Genomic DNA, 20,623 nt, shown 5'->3' with positions numbered 1-20,623 from the left:
CGGCACTGATTTATTTTCAAAGCAGCTATTGATCCGTACACAGATCAGCCTCATTCAGTTGGTATAATCGATGTGTGGTAAACCTGATGTGGAATCCTTGTAAAGAAATGACATGTCATGTCTTCGTTTCCTGTAGATTTTTAAATCTGTGCCATATAGAATGTGGCACAAAATTGCAATATCGCCGCGAAAAAATGCAACGATATCGCACAGAATACAGCTGCGATATTGCCGCGATTTTCTCGCTGTGATATCGCTGTCGCTTGTGTGGAAGAGGCCTTAATGTTATCTGAACCTGCTGATTTAGGCAGGACTGGCCAACTATCTAATGTGTAGTGCCTGTTGATCCCAGTGGGCGCAAGGAAGCAACAGGTCTACCATTGGCTGCCAAACAATGCACACGGGCGTATTTGGATTGCAGAGTCTGGAGCAGGCGTCTGCCTCCAGATTCCACAGTAAATACTGCCCGTAGCATTCTATAGAAAATCCCTTTTTCCTGCACACAAGCGGAAATCAATTGCAATTTTCCACTCGCGGAGAGAAAATCACAGCATGCTCTATTTCGGCACGGATGGCTTCCATTGAAGTCAACGGAATCTGTCCGATCTGCGGCCCGTCCGTAGTTGTTACTGCGGACGGGCATCAGACTCCACATCATCACCTAGCGACGGCGCGGCGTCATCTGTTCTGTGCATGTGCGCCGGCCAGCACATCCTCATTACAAATGAAGAACACTGCAGACAGGTAAGCAGGGGTCCACAGGGGTCATCTGCTGGGCACCAGGTCGGATTCCGCTGCAGGATCCCACATGTGGATTCCGACCTGGCCATGTGTATTCAGGCTAACAAGGTGGACAATGGCCAACATAATTGTGTAATCATATCCAATCTGGAGTATTATGGTACTACAATTACTCCCGCTAATGAAGGAGGTAATGCAAACAGACCGTGCTGTCTTAACAATGTAGGCAGTTCCGATTTAGAGACTCACAGTACTAATATTACTCCTATTGAAGAGAGTAATGAGGTGGACGATGATTGTCATTACTCTGTAGTTGTGTTCGAGATGGAGACTCACAGTACCACAAATATCCTTTCTATGAAAGTGGGTGACGAGACAGAGACTACTTATCATAACTGTGTAGCTAGGTCCGATACAGAGACTCACATTCCAACCATTACTCCTAAGGAAGGGGGTAATACCAAACGGATACTGCTGCCATAGCGGTGTAGTCCGCTTCACTTCAGAGACTCAGAGTACTATCAGTACTCCTATAGAAGACAGTAATGTGGCGAATGATGGTTGTCATTGTGTAGACATGTCCAACATGGAGACTCTTAGTACCACGAATATCCCTCCTCGGAGAGAGGCGAGACTATGACTGCTTTTCATAATTGTGTAGTTATGTCTGATGCAGAGACTCATAATATGACCATTACTCCTTCTATGTAAGGGGGTAAGGAGGCAGCAGATGTCCGCCAATAACTGTAGTCATGTCAGGTGCAGTCTGACTGTATAATTATTACACCTCCTATGGAAGAGGGTAATGATATGGTACTGCTGCTCCATACCTGGAGTCAAATTCAGGTGTAGTCTTGATGTCCGACAATTGCTCCATCTATCAAAGGGAGTAATTAGGCGGTATGCATTCACCAGTATCTGGAGTCATGTCCAACAATTACTCCTCCAATGGAGCAGGGGAAAGTGCATGTCTCCGCCATGTTAAGCACAGGGACAAGTGTACCTGTAGCATAAGGGATTCTGTGCACCACATGATAAAACATGGTAGGCATAAGTAGGACTACTCTGGTGAGAGGCTGTCAAAAGGGGGTCTCTGATCCGTGACAGTATTGCGATTCTGAGGGTGTATACAGAGTGGATAGAGCAAGCCCTGTACTAAGAATTTTAGCTAAGATATGAGCCCAGTAAAAGGGCTAAGAAGGAAAACCCCCTGACACTGCTTGATGAATAAATAAGAGCATGCTCTGTCCCATGGGAAGGGTGTATTATAAAAGGCTGAGCCTATGCCCTCCAGCGCTACCGAGAAAGCATCTCTTGAAGGTAGTTGGTAGGGATCTCATTGACTCGCCAGGATAGGGAGCAGAAACTGTCCAGCGGTCATACCTTCTGCAGGAAACATGGGGGGAGGAAGCCTTTGTGATAAGGAAAGTGGCATCCAGAAAGGCACAGCAGGCACCAAGGCCACAAGAGATCTGGATGAGGGGGAACATAGGCAGACCCGATGCACCCAGAAAAGCAAGGAGAGAAGGTCCAGAACATCCAGAACGCAGACAAGGAAGATGCCCGAGGGAGATTCAGAGAGAGGAGGAGACCCGGGGAAGGGAGAGAGATTCAGGAACACCTAGGGAAGGGGCGCCATACTTACCTAACGCACATACTCACCTCGCCTTCATCCTCTTCCCTTCAGCTCCCCTGGGGCACCAGCAGGGTCATTCTCTCAGCAACTATCATGCAGTGGTGAGAGATTGCTGGAAACAGGGGAGAAGGCAGGAAACACAGGTGACCCCATGGCTGTTGGGATACAGAGAAGTTAGTGCTGTTCTCTTCCACTGTTGCTGTTCTAGAGGAGGAAGTAACAGTGTGTCTTGTGCAACATTGTTCACCCTCCCCACTTGGGGAAAAATCAGGAAGGTTAGCTTATCCCCAATTCCCAGCTACAGAGGAAAAATAATAAACTAAAATAAGAAAGGTCAGAAGACCTGCAGAGGAGAAGGTCTGCTTCCTACTGACACTAAGCTAAAACTAATTTCTCTCAGTGCCTGCAAAAAGGGTATAGCTGATAGGAGGGAGGAACTCTTTCTTTGCTTAATGTCTGCTTCCTAGTGGCAAGAGCTATACCCAAGGTCTTGTTGTGTCCCCAAATGATGACAAAATATACATACTCAGCCAACCATGTATGTGTATGGGGAGGGGGGGGGGGGTCACGAGGAATAGCGGTCACCTGGATGAGTGCTTGAAGGACAGCTATTTGAAGTGTATGGCCAGCTTTAGGCATATATTACACAGGTCAGATCAATCCTATGTAATTTATGATTGACCAGCAGGCAACAGAAGCCATGATCCACTGCTCTACTTTACTTAGAAGATGTAGATTTATTTTTTCTAGCTGTAGATTAATGGTCTCTGCAGCACACGAGCCATGTTCTTACTATGAATGAATACTGGTTATAAAACGTGTGTAAGGGTCTTAAAGAATTATTCCTATCCTGTAAAATCAAGGCATGTTGCTATGATGTGTCACCATCTTAAAACAGGTTGGAGTCTGACCTCTCCTCATCGTGAAAATGACGGGGTCAGAGCATTGATTTAGTGCTCTATCCCCTTCTAATTTTTCTCTGAACAGCTGTGCTCCTGGCCGCTCCGCTGTGGGACCTGCGGCCAACCTTTTTCACTTAAATGATCAGATGTCGCTGCGCAGGACAAAACATGAAGAGGCCGCATTGCTAAGTCAGCCCTAAATAGTCTCTGGTTTCCATACTGTCCAATCACCTGGTTCTAACTTCCCAGCCCGATATTACACTGCAACACTCCTGGCCTTTCCTGGAATCTGTTCTGTACTGCGCATCAGTCACTTCTGCCTCCCATATTGTGCTGGAACATTATTTATATACTTTCAAAGTAGATAAATGAGGCAAAAATTAAGTTTTATTAAAGTAATTTTACAATTTATGTATATTACATATATCATCAATGGTAATAAAAATGAAACAGTTGGTCAATAAATGGGTGAAAAAGTACCAGTTTATTATTACTGATATCATAATTTTGCCAATGTAATCAAGATAAAACAATCAATATTCAGTGTATAGACCAGGCCACAGAAACCATTCAATTCATCATTCCTCAACCTGGCGTAAGGCTCAGACCAAAAAAACTGGTGAGGTTTTTCAAACAAAATTAGTTGAGAAAGACTGAAGTTCTGTAACAGATATAGTATATAACATAACAGTCCAACTGTGGCTCTCCATGTACTCTTCGTCACTAGCTAAAACTCATGTCAAATAGCAACATGCAGCCAAACAGCCACACAAAAGACGCCAAGGACAGTGCCATCTACACCTTATGTCGATAGTGACATGGTATCTACTGAAAGACAGCTTTGAGGGCTTCCATATGTGGTAGGTTAGCTGAGAATAGGTGATCAGTGGGCTGTCAGGTTATACACCAAAAGTACAACAGCTCGACTGCCACAAATGAAAACGTTCTCCAATACTTTTTTAGCAAATCACCAGTTACTATCTGGAAAGAAGAACTCCAGTTACAATATTTTTGAGACTCTTAGCACCATGCAGCAAACAGCAGGGAACACATAATTCAACGCATATTCTTTAATTACAGCAGTACATAATGTTCATTATAGCTTAGGAAGCAGAATTCTGCCCAAATAAGTTACATATTTTACAAACAAATTACAGTAATGAAAAATGAGTCGACAACAAAAGTACTTAAAGGGGTTGTCCCGCGAAAGCAAGTGGGGTTATACACTTCTGTATGGCCATATTAATGCACTTTGTAATATACATCATTCATGAAATATGTGCCATACAGAAGTTATATACTCACCTTCCCTGCGCTGGCGTCCCCGTCTCCATGGTGCCGTTTAATTTCAGCGTCTAATCGCCCAATTAGACGCGCTTGCGCAGAAGGGTCTTCTCCCTTCTGGTCGGTCCGGGCACGAGCGGCGTTCTGGCTCCGCCCCGTCACGTGTGCCGATTCCAGCCAATCAGGAGGCTGGAATCGGCAATGGACCGCACAGAGCCCACGGTGCACCATGGGAGAAGACCCGCGGTGCATCGTGGGTGAAGATCCCGGCGGCCATCTTGGAGGAAAAGAAGGAAGAAGTTGCAGAGAGGGGATTCGGGTAAGTAAATTTTTTTTTTTTAATTTCAACACATCCCTTGGGTTTGTCCTGCACTGGACGGGGGGCCTATGCAAAAAAAAAAAAACGTTTCGGCGCGGGACAACCCCTTCAAGCAAACAACATCATCACTAATCAATGGATTTTGCAAGTAGCAAATAACATCTGTATTCTTTGTAACACTTGAAGAATCTGGAATAGGTCTTATCTCCAAAAAGTGCCTATGCACTAAAAAGTTGTGTTCACTTACTGTAGTTTAGGAGCTTGTATGCAGAACATAAACATTATGTACAATATCAATTGTAGGGAAGCATGCATGTAGGTTTGTTTGAGTCAATTATAAGCAAGATATTCTATAAGTCTTTGTGGAATATTTAATTTATAAACCTTCTCCACTGCTCCTTGGCCGAGTTCTTTTCTGAGCTGGAGTCTGCAAAGCTGTGACAAAGTATTAGGGGTCTCTGAAAATAGACAAATTAAAATGTAATCTACAAGCTGTTTGAAAATGCCTTCCACCAAAGAAATATATACTCATTATAAAAAAAAAATAAAAAAAATCAAGCACCTAGAAGTTGTCAGAATCGAATGAAACTTTCTATGTGCGATTGCAAAGTTTATATAAGTGATTACAATATCAGAGCAAAAGGATAATTTATTGTGTAAAGCTGAGCACCTGAAGGAAGTACACTCAAGTTCCCTGTTGGGCCACCTCTATCTTGGATGCAAGATGTGATACGGGCGGGCATGGAGACATATAGGTTCTGTACGGTATTCTGTGACATATCAGTCCCCATGTGCTGTAACTGAGCCTCTAGAACATGCAAACTTGTAGGCTGTTGAAGTTGGCGTCCCAGATGGTCCCATACATGTTCTATTGGTGACAAATCTGGCGACCAGGCAGGCCATAAAAGTGGTAATGTTGTGGAGACATTCCTGTGACCCCCTTGTGTTTGCGGCCAAGTATTATCCTGCTGGGAAATGCCTCTTGGAAGCCACGATGAGAGGCAACACATAAGGCTGCAAAATATCACTGAGCTGTCATTGCCCCTTGTACCACTACTAGGGGTGACCCACTGTTGTATGTAATGGCCCCCAGACCATTACATCAGCTGTGGGGGCAGAGTGCCACTCCACAGCAAAGACAGAATTGAGGTGCTCACCCCGAGGTCTTCAGACACGAACATGCCATTGTCAGTGCCCAAATTAAACCTTGACTTGTTTCTGAAGACAACTTGGTTCCACTCTGTAGCAGTCCAGCTGTCATTCACGTCACCACTGCAAACTGAGGCGACAGTGGGTTTCGAAAGCAGTACATGTAATGGGCACTGTGAGAGCAAATGTCTTTCAGACAAGCACCTGAAAAATAGTTCTGACAGACACAGGCGTCTGAAACGATGGTGTCACCAGTCTTGATGGTGGACAACAAAACAGTCTGTGTGGCTTGTGCTTATAGGGCGATCAGACAATCCTGGTGGTCTGTCCAGCTGTCTTGAGCCCGGTCATTTTATATGCATGCCACGACGCATTCACAGGTCCCAACACTGGGTAGAACGACCCAGGTGGCGGCCAATTCAGCGATTTGACCATGCAGCTTCTCGCATTCCAATAATGCGCCCCCCTCTTAAACTCTGTTAACTGAGTGAAATCTTTTTCATTGCATCATAAAGGCGTCTAATGGTCAGCAAGTTCTACACAAGCAGAATAAGAGTAGCCTCTGAGAGCCTCTTTGTAGGCCAAGGGTGAAACCACTTTTAGGGCCTCAGGTGGCAAGACCGTTCATCTAATCACAGCACAACTCTAGGCATTTGCATATCTGCCTGAGATGTAACTGCATGCCAGGATTGGTAGCAAAAAGACAACTCCTTCTAGGGGCTTGACTTTTTTTTTTTTATAATAAGTGTATGATGCTAAATACTCTGTAAAATAATTAAAGACAAATTAAATTACAGTGATACAAGGTGTTAATTGCATAGTTAAGGATCTTTTCACATTTGCTTTATACTCTTTATATCAGAGGTCCCAATATTTTTGACAACAAAAATAGCGCAATCTGCAGTGATATTCTTGTGGTCAAAAATACGAGAACATCAGTGGAAACATGACATGCCCCATGGGTCAATAAGATTCATTGGGATCCGTTTGAAACAGATCAATCATAGTTGTCTTGGCTCAAAAATGAACAAGAGGGATGAAGCTACTGTAACGCGACTCTAATGACTTGTGTACATGATCACATATGATATAAAATTAAAAAAATATGGTAGTAATGCTTTTGTACTGAGGCTTACATATCCACCATACAGAGTCCACACGGAAAAAAATGACATTATGCCTATGCCGTTTCAGTGTTCCAGCAGAATATGATACCCACAGTATGGTTCTTTATTGTACACTCCTGCAGCCCATAATGCACATGGATTTGGCCACGAGGCCTAAAGTGATAATCAGGTTTGTGTTACTTCCGATTTCCCGCACCCAAGTTTTATTTAACTACAAGGGGTGGAACTTTCTCAAAGAAAAGGGTATCAGAATGATGCCTTACTATTTTTCTACTATCCAGTCTTCTCATCCATGCTAACTGTTTGATATATGTAATTGGGTTATTAGGACGGACCCTTCACAAATGCGATATTAAAAACAAAACTTTTACTAAGTCCCCTGGCCAAGGACTTATCTTACATTTTAACCGGCCATTAGCCAGTAGAACAAAATGTTATTGTTCTCAGTAAGCGAAGCAAAATAATCTTGTAGATACGATACCTTTATTGTTTAACAAATCAAATGATGATGTTAACAGTAGAAGCTTTCGAGGCTATTTGCTTACACTGCTAACACCATCATTTTATTTGTTAGTCATTAACTCCTTAACACTCCAGGATGTACATTCATGTCATAGAGGCTCAGGGTTTGTATGGAAGTGGATCGGGGGTGGATCCGACACATAACCGCTACAGCTCCGATTAGCACCGCCGTTGGCCGCAGCTGTTAAATAAAAACCCCAAACATATTTGGTATCGCTGCATCCGATCTATCAAAGTAACGCATTATTTACCTCACATGGTGAATGTCGGCAGAAAAACAATAATGCCAGAATTGCGCTTTTTTTTTTGGTCCCCAACCCCAAGAAAAAAATGTAATAAAGAGTGATCAAAAAGTCATACGTACTCCATAATTGTACCAATAGAAACTAAAGGATGTCCCGCAAAAAAAGAGCCTTCACAACTATGCCGACAAAAAAATAAAAAGGTTGTGGCTCTCAAAAGATGGTGGCAGAAATATTTATTTTTTTCCAAAGATATTTTATAAATAGTACAGCTTAAAACAAACTACATAAATTTGGTATCATAGTAACCATACTGAACCATAACCGAAAATGGAAAAAAGAAGAAGGCCTGCGTCCTTAAGGGGTTAAAGGCATCATATCTACAAGATTACTGAGAGCAGTAACAACCTGCAAGCATACATGCTAGCTTTTTTAAGCACCGTTTTATTTTTTCTAAATCCCCAGACAGTTTTGAAAGCACAAAGAAAAATCTATCACCTTATTACATACACCAATCTCCAAACCTGACAGAACTTACTTTCATAATATTCAAAGCATTTTGCAGTGGGACTGTTTGGCCAGGAATAATCTGAAGGCTTTTTTCCACGATTGTCCCTTGCATATACATTTCCTCCAAATTCCACTAGCATTTCAATAAGATCTTTGTTCTTCACCTTGGCAGCATGATGTAGAGCTGTTTCATGAAGTTTTGCTGCATTCACTTTGGCTCCTTTAATAAAATAACCCAAAATGTAAACGGTAGCGTATTTTGTAAATCTCAGAAACTAAACTTTCCAGCTCAAAGGTAGCACAAGCGACAACAACATGCAATATACTGAAACACAAAACAAGAAAAACATCTTCAACATAAAAAGGAGTTTCAACCCCTTAGGCCACTTGCACAGAGGCGGTTTTTACAGCCTTTAGAGGTCATTTAAAGCGCTCGCTAAAAACGCTGTAATGAGCCTCCATTGATTTCAATGGCGCTTCTTAGACAAGCGTTTTAGCGCAGCGTTTCTAATACTCACTAAATCGAACACTGTACATTAGAGATGAGCGTGCATGCACGGATAAGGCAGTTACTCGAGCGGGCATCGCACTTCTAGAGTAACTGCATTCTAGTCCGAGTAGGCTCGGGGGGCGGGGGTGAGCGGGGGGGAGAGTGAGAGAGTGTCACTCAAATGTATTACGGGAATATGTTTTGCACCTGTAATAAGGCCAGTCTGTAACCAAATTAATATTATAGATTTGTGTGAAACCAGCTTTCAGGATGCAGTGTATGTTTATGTTTCTGCCCCATTGTGTTCTAAGGCCGGCTGCACATGGCCGTGACGGGCTCCGCCGCAGAATGCCCGTCACGGCGCCCCCCAGAGACCCCAATACTTACCTCCGGATCCGGAGTCTTCCGTCCCGCATGACGCTTCGGCACATGCGCCGCAGCGTCATGTGACGCGCTGGCCGCGTCATATGACACGCCCACAGCGTCACATGACGCGCCGGCCACGTCATATGACGAGGCTGGCGGTGGGCGGGCGGTGGCGGTGTGCTACAGCGGAAGATAGCGTGACGGACGGGCTTCCATTGACTGCAATGGAAGCCGTCCACGCGTACACCTGCGGCAAATAGAACATGCCGCGGGTGAGGATGGATGATTTCACAGTGCGGAATTCCGCACCGTGAGCATTGAGCTATTAGGTTCAATAGAATCTAATAGCTGCGGGTCAACGCTGCGGAAATCCGTCCGTGGGAAGGAGCCCTAAGACCCAGAACTTTACTTTTTGTTGCCATTATATACAATAAAATACATGTCCCACAAAAATAAACTACAAAATGTTAAAGAAAGAAAGCCAAGACTTCCTACAGATACAGCATTTCTTTCGCGTAAGCTTTTTTAATTGAAGAAAATCATTGCTCAGAATAACATGTGTGAAGATCCAGAGATATAAAAATAAACATTCCAATAAGAAATTAGTAACTGTGTCTGTGGTCATTATATAGACCAAATGCATATCGTGTTTCCCCCAAAATAAGACACTGTCTTATATTAATTTTTGGCTTAAAAGGGGCACAGTGTCTAATTTTCGGGGAGGTTCTTACACTTACCCAGACGCCAGCGTCTGTGTCCCTCGCGCTGGTCCCTGCACTGCTGCAGTCCTCAGCGCTGACAGGATTCTCTTCTCCTGGTAATGGGGATTTGAATACTCTGCCTTCGGTAAGTGCTGTAATTGGTTCATCGAGCGCTGGCTTCGATTGGCTGGCACTCGATTCAATCACAGCGATTACCGGAGGCGGGGTATTCAAAGCCCTGTCACCAGAAGAGAATCCTGTCAGTGCTGAAGACTGCAGCCTGCCACAGTGCCAGAGACCAGCGCGAGGGACACAGACACCAGCAGCTAGGTGAATATAAGCAATAAGATAAAAAAGGAATACTCACCTAGCCGCCGACGTCTGTGTCCCTCACGTTGGTCTCCGGCACCTTGGCAGGCTGCAGTCCTCAGCACTGACAGGATTCTCTTCTGGTGACGGGGTTTTGAATACCCCACCTCCAGTAAGCGCTGTGATTCGATCGAGCACCAGCCAACCAGAGCCGGCGCTCGATGAACCAATCACAGCCATTCAGTGATGTCATTCACTGAATGGTTGTGAATGATCGAGTGCAGCTTTGATTGGCTGGCGCTTGATCTAATCACAGCGCTCTCTTACCGGAGGCGGGGTATTGAAAACCCTGTCACCAGAAGAGAATCTTGTCAGCGCTGAGGACTGCAGCCTGCCACAGCGTCAGAGACCAGCGCAAGGGACACAGAGAACGGCAGCTAGGTGAGTATTGCTTTTTTTTTTACCTAGTGTAGCTAGGGCTTATTTTCAGGAGAGGGCTTATATTTCAAACCACCCACCCTCCTGAAAATAGGGGTATGGCTTATGTTCGGGGAAACATGGTAATACATGACATCAGCACATTGTCACTAACGAAAAACCAGAGGCACGTATTGATATCCCAAAATGAGTACTTGACACAATGACCAGATTGCATCCAAATACAGGGCTCACTGTTCAAAGATAATGCTAAGATGAAAAAGAATGAGGCTAAATGACAGGTCACATGACCTTCACCTTAGGAAAAGCATAAATATAGACAAACAAAAAAGAGAAAGAAGAGAAGATTCAGAGAAAAAGAAGAGAAGAAAAAAGTTTATGTATTTATGTGATCCTATGTACATGCTTTCATGCTTGACAAAGACCACCCTATGGTCGAAACGTCGCATGTTATATACGATTGAGTGAAATAAAAGTTGACTACTTTTTAAATATACCTGGACTTGTTAATGAGTTCCTGAGTGCTGCATCTATTTATACAATTGGATTTATCACTGGAGTCCGCGGGGTCAGAGGCCGTTCTGAGAGCAGGCACCACGTTTGAACACTTACCAACGGAGTGGTAATTATTGGAGTGCTGTTGACTATCTATCTTTTTGGACCTTAGCGCTTTACGTCAGCACTTGTGCAGTCGCTGAAAAGACTGTCAGTCTATGTAAAAAGGCCTTTACTCTGGTAGTGGGTCTGTATATAGAGCAAATATCCTTTGCAAGAAGTGTGGACCAATCCCAATCCATGCCAGCATGTTATGTAACAATATCTAGTTGAGTCTGTCAAGAGCCTGTTCTGCATCATTAAAAACTAGGCAGGCTTGTGTTTTGTTCTTTTGAACATAGTTAATTAGTAGCGTTTTATTATCTTTAGACTTGCGGCCTTTGGCAAAGTCAACCTGATCATCACTGACATATTTGTACAGAAGATTTACTATGCTTGTTAGAAAATCTTTACTTGATTGTAGGAAAGCTGAGCCTGTGAAGACAGTCCCATCCCTACAGTTAAGAACACGTCCAAAAGTCCCAGTTACTAGAGAAGCTGAATGCCTAACAAGCAGCAGTGGATTGCAGAGGGGCTGCACTTCAAACTTAATTTACAGCTGTACACAGACTATTGGATCACCATAAGTTGTTTTAGAGGTTAGTGTCTATTAACCCCTTGAGTGGCAGGTTTACTGTTACCATGTCGTGCCTCAGAGGGCAGGTTTTTTAAATAAGTCAACAATGCAATTTTCTCACGCAAGTATTTATTTAGGAACAGAACAATCGCTTTGCAATATTTTTTTGCAAAGAAAGAATAGATTATAACAATTTTGGAAAATAAAATAAAATACAGACTTACCGCTCTGTGCTGCCGGGGCTCAGGCGCGTGTCTCCGCTCAGATCCCGGTACTGTCATCATGATCTTTCAGCTGGCGGGGATTTAAAATCCCCGCCTGCTGAAAGAACATAATCAAACTGCCGGGATGGGACCGCGTAGCGCTCAGCCAATCACACGCAGCGCTCGGTCTATTCATAGAATTCAAGAAGGAGCATGATGACAGTACAGGGACGTGAGCGGAGACACGCGCCTGAGCCCCGGCAGCACAGAGCGGCTGCATTGAAGTCAATAGGAGTGCTATGCGGTCCCCTCCCGGCAGTTTGATTATGTTCTCTAGCTGAAAGATCATGATGACAGTACCGGGATCTGAGCGGAGACACGCGCCTGAGCCCCGGCAGCACAGAGCGGTAAGTATATATTTTATTTTATTCTTTACACTTGATAGAAATGATTTTATGGGAAGGGCTTATATTTTAAGTCCTTCCCAGAAAATCACTGTGGGTCAGCCAGCTTCCTATTGCCTTCAACGGGGCTGCCGGCAGCGGCGGCTCCATTGAAATCAATAGGAGTGCTATGCGGTCCCATCCCACAGCTGTCACAACTGTGACAGCTGTGCGAGGGGATTATTTACTTCCTGCAGGGAGTCCCTTTTACTCCCCATGCAGTAAAAACCCCAGAAATTCAACGGACATCTCAGTGCTCAGTACATTTCAGCACTGGAGCTGTCCACGGAAGCCTTCCGGGGTTTAACTGCATGGTCCGTGCAGCAAGCCACGGAGATTTTCCGGGCGTGCCACTCAAGGGGTTAAAGGAGACTCTCCATTGCAACAATCAGGGCACCACACTTAGGTTATCAAAAGATGAAAAGATCGAAGAATGATCAGACCAAACTGAGGATCTAATCCTGGACTCAGGATACTAAGCCAGGATACTGAACAGTGACTAATGAAGAACAAATCTGTCTGGCTTATAAAATATGATTTATTGTATAATAATGTTTCTATGCAATAAACTCAATTTAAAAAAGCTATAAAAAACCTAAAACATCCTGCCCTAATATAATGTACCACCGTGACATGTTACATGGATATCTAATAGGTATGTGCTTTTATGTGTTTTTGGCCATTATATGTCATAAATGTAAGTCACCGACACTTATAGTTCGGTCACCAGCATTGCACATTTAGGGCTGGAAGTGGAAGGGGGTTAAATCAATCAATTGCTTGGATCAACTAGATTACCAAAATTACTAACAGAAACCCAAACGCCTCCACCTACCTGCACTAAGTAACACTTTAGCACACTCCAAATGCTCTCGTGCACAAGCTACATGTAAAGGGGTACCAAAGTGACAATCATGAGCTTCTAGATTCGCCCCCACATCGATTAGAAGTTTCACACATTCAGGATTACCTATCGTACAAAGATACACAGATCAAGAAGATGGATATTAAACATTCAGATGAAAGAAAAACATTATTACAAGCCCAATGAGTGTAAAATGGAGAAACCAAAAACATAAAAAGTTGTCCCAGAACTATAGCAGGATTACTAAATCTAATAAGGTAGAATGATTTCAGGCTCTCCTTGAACACTAACGAGGCTTACATTCTGACGGATGTCACTGACAATGTAATGGGGTCCATCACAACTAAATCGAGACTTCAGGGTTTATCAAGGCAAGAAGAACTCAGCAGACTACACTACTCTTGTGTCTAAAAATGGAGCCCCAAGGAAAAACTCACGTAAGTAAGACTGCAACCTATGTCTATTACATGTTGGCCCGATCTATAGAGTACTTATCAGTATTGTGGCGATACACCCACCACTCATGCATGCTTCATGAAGAGGAGAGGCAGTAAAAAGTGGAGGATTCACTTTAGCTCCATAGTCCAGGAGTACTTTAATACACTCAAGACTGCCTGCAGCAGATGCATCACAGAGGGGTGTACTGCCGTCAATATTTCTGGCATCCACCTATAGGAACAAGACAGAACACATCTGTTAAGACAATTATATATGATGGTAAACAAATCGGGGGACCATTTAACTAGCCATAAAGATCATTATTAGCAATCTAAACAATTTCAGGATTGTTAACCAAGTGATACAAAAGTGATCAATTTAGATCTTTCACACCTATCATTCATACTTCTGATTATTTATTAGCATTATGTGGATCCTAAGACATTACAGGCGTCTCTCCTAGTGACTAGTGTTGCCCGTCTTGATTGGCTGGGCGATAAAATCGCCCCAATTTTAGCAAAATACAATCCGGTCAGTTCAAACCGATTTTTGGCGAAGATTGCAGGAAAATTGAATTTCCCATAATACCTGCTGCAAAGTTCAGCGTGCAGCCAATCAGCAGCCAGGGTGCCTTAATAATGTCACCAAATGTGTCCTTCATTTTGCATACAGGCAGCAATTTCATTAGATGTCTGCATCACATGACCTAGCCATATGTAACAGGCACAGTGTGACCAGTGACCATTTTTCACTACAGCACAGGAGACAGAAGCTGCATCATGTTTATATGTCTATATAGCCCATGGTCTAATATTAGGACCAGATATTCTACAAAGGATATATTGCTGCTGGTGTGAAATCTTTATACCAGGGTTATATTGGAGGGACCAGAGAAAGAAGCTGCATTACGTTTATATCTCTATATAAAACGTGCTCTGTTGTTAGGGACAGATATTCTCATCCACAATGCTTATAGTGTAAGGCAGAAAACACGACCTTTAGGCCTCCTTCACACGGGCGACACTGCATCGCTGTGAGAAAATCGCAACGATATCGCATCGCTGCATCATACGATATCGCTGCGATTTTCTCGCAGCAATACCGCGATTTTGTAGCGCTACAAAGTCGCCTGTGACGCTACAAAATCACGCGACTTTGTAGCATCTGCCACTGTCAAAGTTGCATCGCATTGCATGTAAACCGCGTTTTCGTGCGATGCGATGCAACAGAGAGGAAGGCTCCATAGAGAAACATGGGCTACAAAACCTAGCATGTCGCGGGCATATCGCCGGACCTGCGAGGTTTGTGTGTCGTTTTGTAGCATACTACAAAACATCTCATGTGTGAAGGAACCCATAGACTTCTCATACATGTGATTTGTAGCATCGTAGCAACGCTACAAAATCGCGCGACTTTGTTGCCCGTGTGAAGGAGGCCTTATACAGACACAAAAGTGGCCAAAATACGCTGATGTGTCACCAGTCGTAGGCAGGCTTATTATACATATAGTTCACATATAATTACACACACAAATTCCCGCAAAGGTGTGAACAAATCGTTCCATGTAAAAGGGCCATTAGTGAAGAAGTGACACTGAGTTCTGGAGGACTAAGGCCTCCTTCCCACGAACGGATTTCCGCCGCGTAATTCGCGGTGAAAATCCGCTGCGTTGCCCGCAGCTATTAGGTTCTATTGAACCTAATAGCTCAGGGCACACGGTGCGGAATTCCGCACCGTGAAATCTCCTGTTTTCACCCGCGGCATGCTCTATTTGCCGCGGGTGTACGCGCTGACGACTTCCATTGCAGTCAATGGAAGCCATCTGCTCACGCTATCTCCCGCTGTAACACAGCGGAAGATAGCATGAAACCGCTTTCCCGCCTACCGCCGCCGCGTCATATGACGCGGCCGGCGCATCACATGACACGGCCGGCCGCGTCATGTGACGCGGTGGGCGTGTCATGTGACGCGGCGGCGGGGAAACGTCATGCGGGACCCAGAACGGCGGATCCGCTGGTAAGTATGGGGTCTTTGGGGGGCGCCGTGACGGGCTTCGCCGCGGAATATTCCGTGGTGGAGCCTGTCACGCTCGTGTGTAGCCGGCCTAAGCTATGGGAGTGCTGGGGGAGAAGTGCTTGGGGCGCTTCATTGCAACTTCAGTTAATTTGGTGAGGGGGACCCCTGGGCTTAGGGGCCGGGTTGTAACTGTGACTCCTATAGTTACACCACTGATTAAATCAGCCAATCCATAAGGTTACAAACCTGTGCACCAGCATCAAGCAGCAGCTTCACGCACTGAATGTGGCCCTGAAGACAGGCTTCGTGCAGCGGTGTAATGGAGTCCACTGTAACCAGGTTCACACAAACTCCACTTTCGATCAGCTGTTTGAGCTGCAGCGCTTGACCCTGTCGGGACGCATCATGAACTGGTGTCCGATCTAACCAGTTGCCTGTGGTACAAGAAGCAGAAATATTCTACATGAGAATTCAGTGAGGATCAGATGTGGGTGCAGCACATTGCTCTGGGTGGACAATATACATGGTGACAATACCGGTTGGTACTTTTAATTGTTGGCTCAAAGGTGCAGAACAGTCAGTTCCAAGCAGGCGACATCTTTTGGACTATTTATTACAATCTTGTGGGCTTATAATATAGTCAATCTGCTCCCAACATGTGCTCATAGTGTTCACTGCTGCATTTGTACAGTAAGGGTCCGTTTACACCAGACAACCACTGCTCAGGACCACGAGCAATCAGCTGATCCAGCGCATGCTGTGACCCAGTGTATGAAGAAGGAGCAGAAAGGCTGAGACCTTCTGTAGTGGCCAGCACTCCTAACTGCATGCTCTGCTCTCATTGATTTTAATGGGTGCTACACCTGCAATTACAAGTACCAGCCACTAGAGAGGGGTCGGAGCGATCTGCTTCTGCTCTGTACCCCATTTGTTTTACCGGTGACAGCAGATGCCGAAACAGCTGGTTGGTCAGGGTCCTGAGCAGCGGACTGCCATGTTTCCCCAAAAATGAGACACTGCTTTATATAAATTTTTGCCCCAAAAGAGGAACTAGGGCTTATTTTCAGGAAATGCCTTATACTTACCTGGCAGGCGTGGTCCGGGTTCCTCACACTGCCCTCCAGAGTCCCGCAGTCCTCAGCTGCTAATACAACATCACTTCCTGGTTACAGGATTCATAAATCCTGCCTCCAGGAAGTGATGCCTGTGATTGATTCTTAGGCAGCTGCTCAGCCAATCAATGCAGCGGTTGATGAACCAATCACCGCCGTCGCACTGTGGAGACGTTATTTATGAATTGGCTGAGCCACAGACAGCCAATTAATAAATCCTGCCTCTACAACATAACGGCTGTTGATTAGTTCTTCGACTGCTGCTCAGCCAATCAATGCAGCGGTCGATGAAACAATGAGATGGCTGTGATTAGGTCATCGATTGCTGCATTGATTGGCTGGGCAGTGGTCGAAGAGCCAATGACAGCCATTGTTTCCTGGAGGCGGGATTTATGAATCCCGTAACCAGGAAGTGATGTTGTATGAGTGGCTGATGACTGCGGGACTCTGGAGAACAGCAGGAGGGACCTGGACCAAGCCTGCTAGGTAATGTACTGCTTTTTTTTAATGTAATCTAGCTAGGGCTTATTTTGGGGGTAGGATTTAGATTTCAAGCCCCCCCGAAAGTCGCAATCAATCAGAGTAGGGCTTATTTTCAGGAAAACACAATATTATTGATGACCAATAAAAATTGCCTGAAAAAAACCTTTAAAAATACAGTATACCGCAAAAGTCAGGTATTGCAGTATACTGTACATGCATTAAGACAATTGTCAGTTCAAGTCCCCTATGGGAACTAAAAGAAAAAGATTAAGTTTTATTAATTACTAGTAAATGTAAAAAGGATTAACACCCCCTTCCCCAGTAGTCACATCAAAAAATAAACTGATATAGCTGCATCCATAAAATTCAGACGTATTATAATATCACGTTATTTATCCCATACCAATGAATGCCGTTAGAAAAAAATACGCAGGTACAGAATTGTGCTTGTATTTTAGGTCACTCTTTTTCCAAGAAAAATATGCAATAAAAAGCAATCAAAAATTGCTAAGTAACCCAAAATGGTACTAATAAAAATTATAGGTCGTCCCGTAAAAAACGACCTCTCACACAGCTGGATTGAGAAAAAAAGTAAAAAAGATGGCGACATTAAGTAATTTTTTGTTTAAAAAAGAATGTTGTTTTTTTTAGCAGTACAATATAAAATAAGTATATAAATTTGATGTCACCCTAAACGTACCGACCCACAGAATGAAGATAAGGCGCGGTTCACATCCGCATTGGACGCTCACAAAATAACAAACGAGAAAGCGCTGCATGCCAAGCGCAAACTGACTGGACCCCATTATAGTCAGTGGGGTCCGTGCGGCGCTGTTCGGTTCCGTCCAAAGATGGCGCCGTTCGGCCGCAGGGATACCCCTTTCCTGCTCCCTGAAGCAGAACGCCAGGCCCAGATGTGAAACCACCGTCACTTTTACCACACCATGAATGCTATAAAGAAAATGCCCCCAAAATGGCAAAATTGTTGTTTCTTTTGCAATTTTTTTTCAGTTTTCCAATACACTATGTGATATGATAAATGTTACCATTGAGAACTACAACTCTTCCTGCAAGTCACAAGCCCTCCAAAGCCATGTCACTGGGAGAAGTTTATATACATATATTCTATAAAAATGTTTGAAAGTGGGACTGGGGAGGAAGAAAGAAAACAATGAAAAAAGGGCTGTCAGGAAAGGGTTAAGGTTTAACATTACATCTGTAACCACATTTGGTGATGCAAACGGACTATGCCCCATATTACTATGGCCGGGCACGGCCGCCCCATGTGTACAGGACATGCGCGCTCAGCCCAGCCTGGCGGCAATGGAGATTACTGAGTGCGTTATAACACAGGCTCCTACCGATGTCTCCGATTACAGGGCCCCTCAGAGCAGCCGGCGCAGTGAATGGTGCTGCTCCGGTTTCCATGACAACGTCGACCTAGATTTACTACGCATTTAAAATGCTTCCTGTACGGACCGGCCAGAGAAAAACAACTTCGCAAAGCATTTCGGGAATTGTAGTTTTGGGCACTAATGTAATAAGGCGGTACCCTAGCGGCATGTGACTCGTATGCCTCGCGCGGGAGTGCTGGGGGAGAAGTGCTTGGGGCGCTTCATTGCAACTTCAGTTAATTTGGTGAGGGGGACCCCTGGGCTTAGGGGCCGGGTTGTAACTGTGACTCCTATAGTTACACCACTGATTAAATCAGCCAATCCATAAGGTTACAAACCTGTGCACCAGCATCAAGCAGCAGCTTCACGCACTGAATGTGGCCCTGAAGACAGGCTTCGTGCAGCGGTGTAATGGAGTCCACTGTAACCAGGTTCACACAAACTCCACTTTCGATCAGCTGTTTGAGCTGCAGCGCTTGACCCTGTCGGGACGCATCATGAACTGGTGTCCGATCTAACCAGTTGCCTGTGGTACAAGAAGCAGAAATATTCTACATGAGAATTCAGTGAGGATCAGATGTGGGTGCAGCACATTGCTCTGGGTGGACAATATACATGGTGACAATACCGGTTGGTACTTTTAATTGTTGGCTCAAAGGTGCAGAACAGTCAGTTCCAAGCAGGCGACATCTTTTGGACTATTTATTACAATCTTGTGGGCTTATAATATAGTCAATCTGCTCCCAACATGTGCTCATAGTGTTCACTGCTGCATTTGTACAGTAAGGGTCCGTTTACACCAGACAACCACTGCTCAGGACCACGAGCAATCAGCTGATCCAGCGCATGCTGTGACCCAGTGTATGAAGAAGGAGCAGAAAGGCTGAGACCTTCTGTAGTGGCCAGCACTCCTAACTGCATGCTCTGCTCTCATTGATTTTAATGGGTGCTACACCTGCAATTACAAGTACCAGCCACTAGAGAGGGGTCGGAGCGATCTGCTTCTGCTCTGTACCCCATTTGTTTTACCGGTGACAGCAGATGCCGAAACAGCTGGTTGGTCAGGGTCCTGAGCAGCGGACTGCCATGTTTCCCCAAAAATGAGACACTGCTTTATATAAATTTTTGCCCCAAAAGAGGAACTAGGGCTTATTTTCAGGAAATGCCTTATACTTACCTGGCAGGCGTGGTCCGGGTTCCTCACACTGCCCTCCAGAGTCCCGCAGTCCTCAGCTGCTAATACAACATCACTTCCTGGTTACAGGATTCATAAATCCTGCCTCCAGGAAGTGATGCCTGTGATTGATTCTTAGGCAGCTGCTCAGCCAATCAATGCAGCGGTTGATGAACCAATCACCGCCGTCGCACTGTGGAGACGTTATTTATGAATTGGCTGAGCCACAGACAGCCAATTAATAAATCCTGCCTCTACAACATAACGGCTGTTGATTAGTTCTTCGACTGCTGCTCAGCCAATCAATGCAGCGGTCGATGAAACAATGAGATGGCTGTGATTAGGTCATCGATTGCTGCATTGATTGGCTGGGCAGTGGTCGAAGAGCCAATGACAGCCATTGTTTCCTGGAGGCGGGATTTATGAATCCCGTAACCAGGAAGTGATGTTGTATGAGTGGCTGATGACTGCGGGACTCTGGAGAACAGCAGGAGGGACCTGGACCAAGCCTGCTAGGTAATGTACTGCTTTTTTTTAATGTAATCTAGCTAGGGCTTATTTTGGGGGTAGGATTTAGATTTCAAGCCC

The 20,623-nt window shown here is 44.7% G+C and overlaps 1 protein-coding gene across 1 annotated transcript; it reads right to left on the bottom strand.

The window, feature by feature from the left end:
- Positions 1-3,646: 3,646 nt before the first annotated feature.
- Positions 3,647-18,958, bottom strand: ASB13 (ankyrin repeat and SOCS box containing 13). Its single transcript, XM_066592126.1, has 6 exons — positions 18,829-18,958; positions 16,119-16,306; positions 13,937-14,087; positions 13,389-13,523; positions 8,461-8,652; positions 3,647-5,340 (listed from the first exon to the last, which is right to left on the bottom strand). The coding sequence occupies exons 1-6, from the start codon at positions 18,893-18,895 to the stop codon at positions 5,213-5,215; spliced, it is 861 nt and encodes a 286-aa protein (XP_066448223.1). The 5' UTR covers positions 18,896-18,958; the 3' UTR covers positions 3,647-5,212.
- Positions 18,959-20,623: the final 1,665 nt, after the last annotated feature.

The sequence above is a fragment of the Eleutherodactylus coqui genome, chromosome 2, assembly GCF_035609145.1.
Source record: "Eleutherodactylus coqui strain aEleCoq1 chromosome 2, aEleCoq1.hap1, whole genome shotgun sequence".
Classification (NCBI taxonomy): Eukaryota; Metazoa; Chordata; class Amphibia; order Anura; family Eleutherodactylidae; genus Eleutherodactylus; species Eleutherodactylus coqui.
Note: the sequence above shows the minus strand (reverse complement) of the source record. Positions and strands in the feature narration are given on the sequence as shown.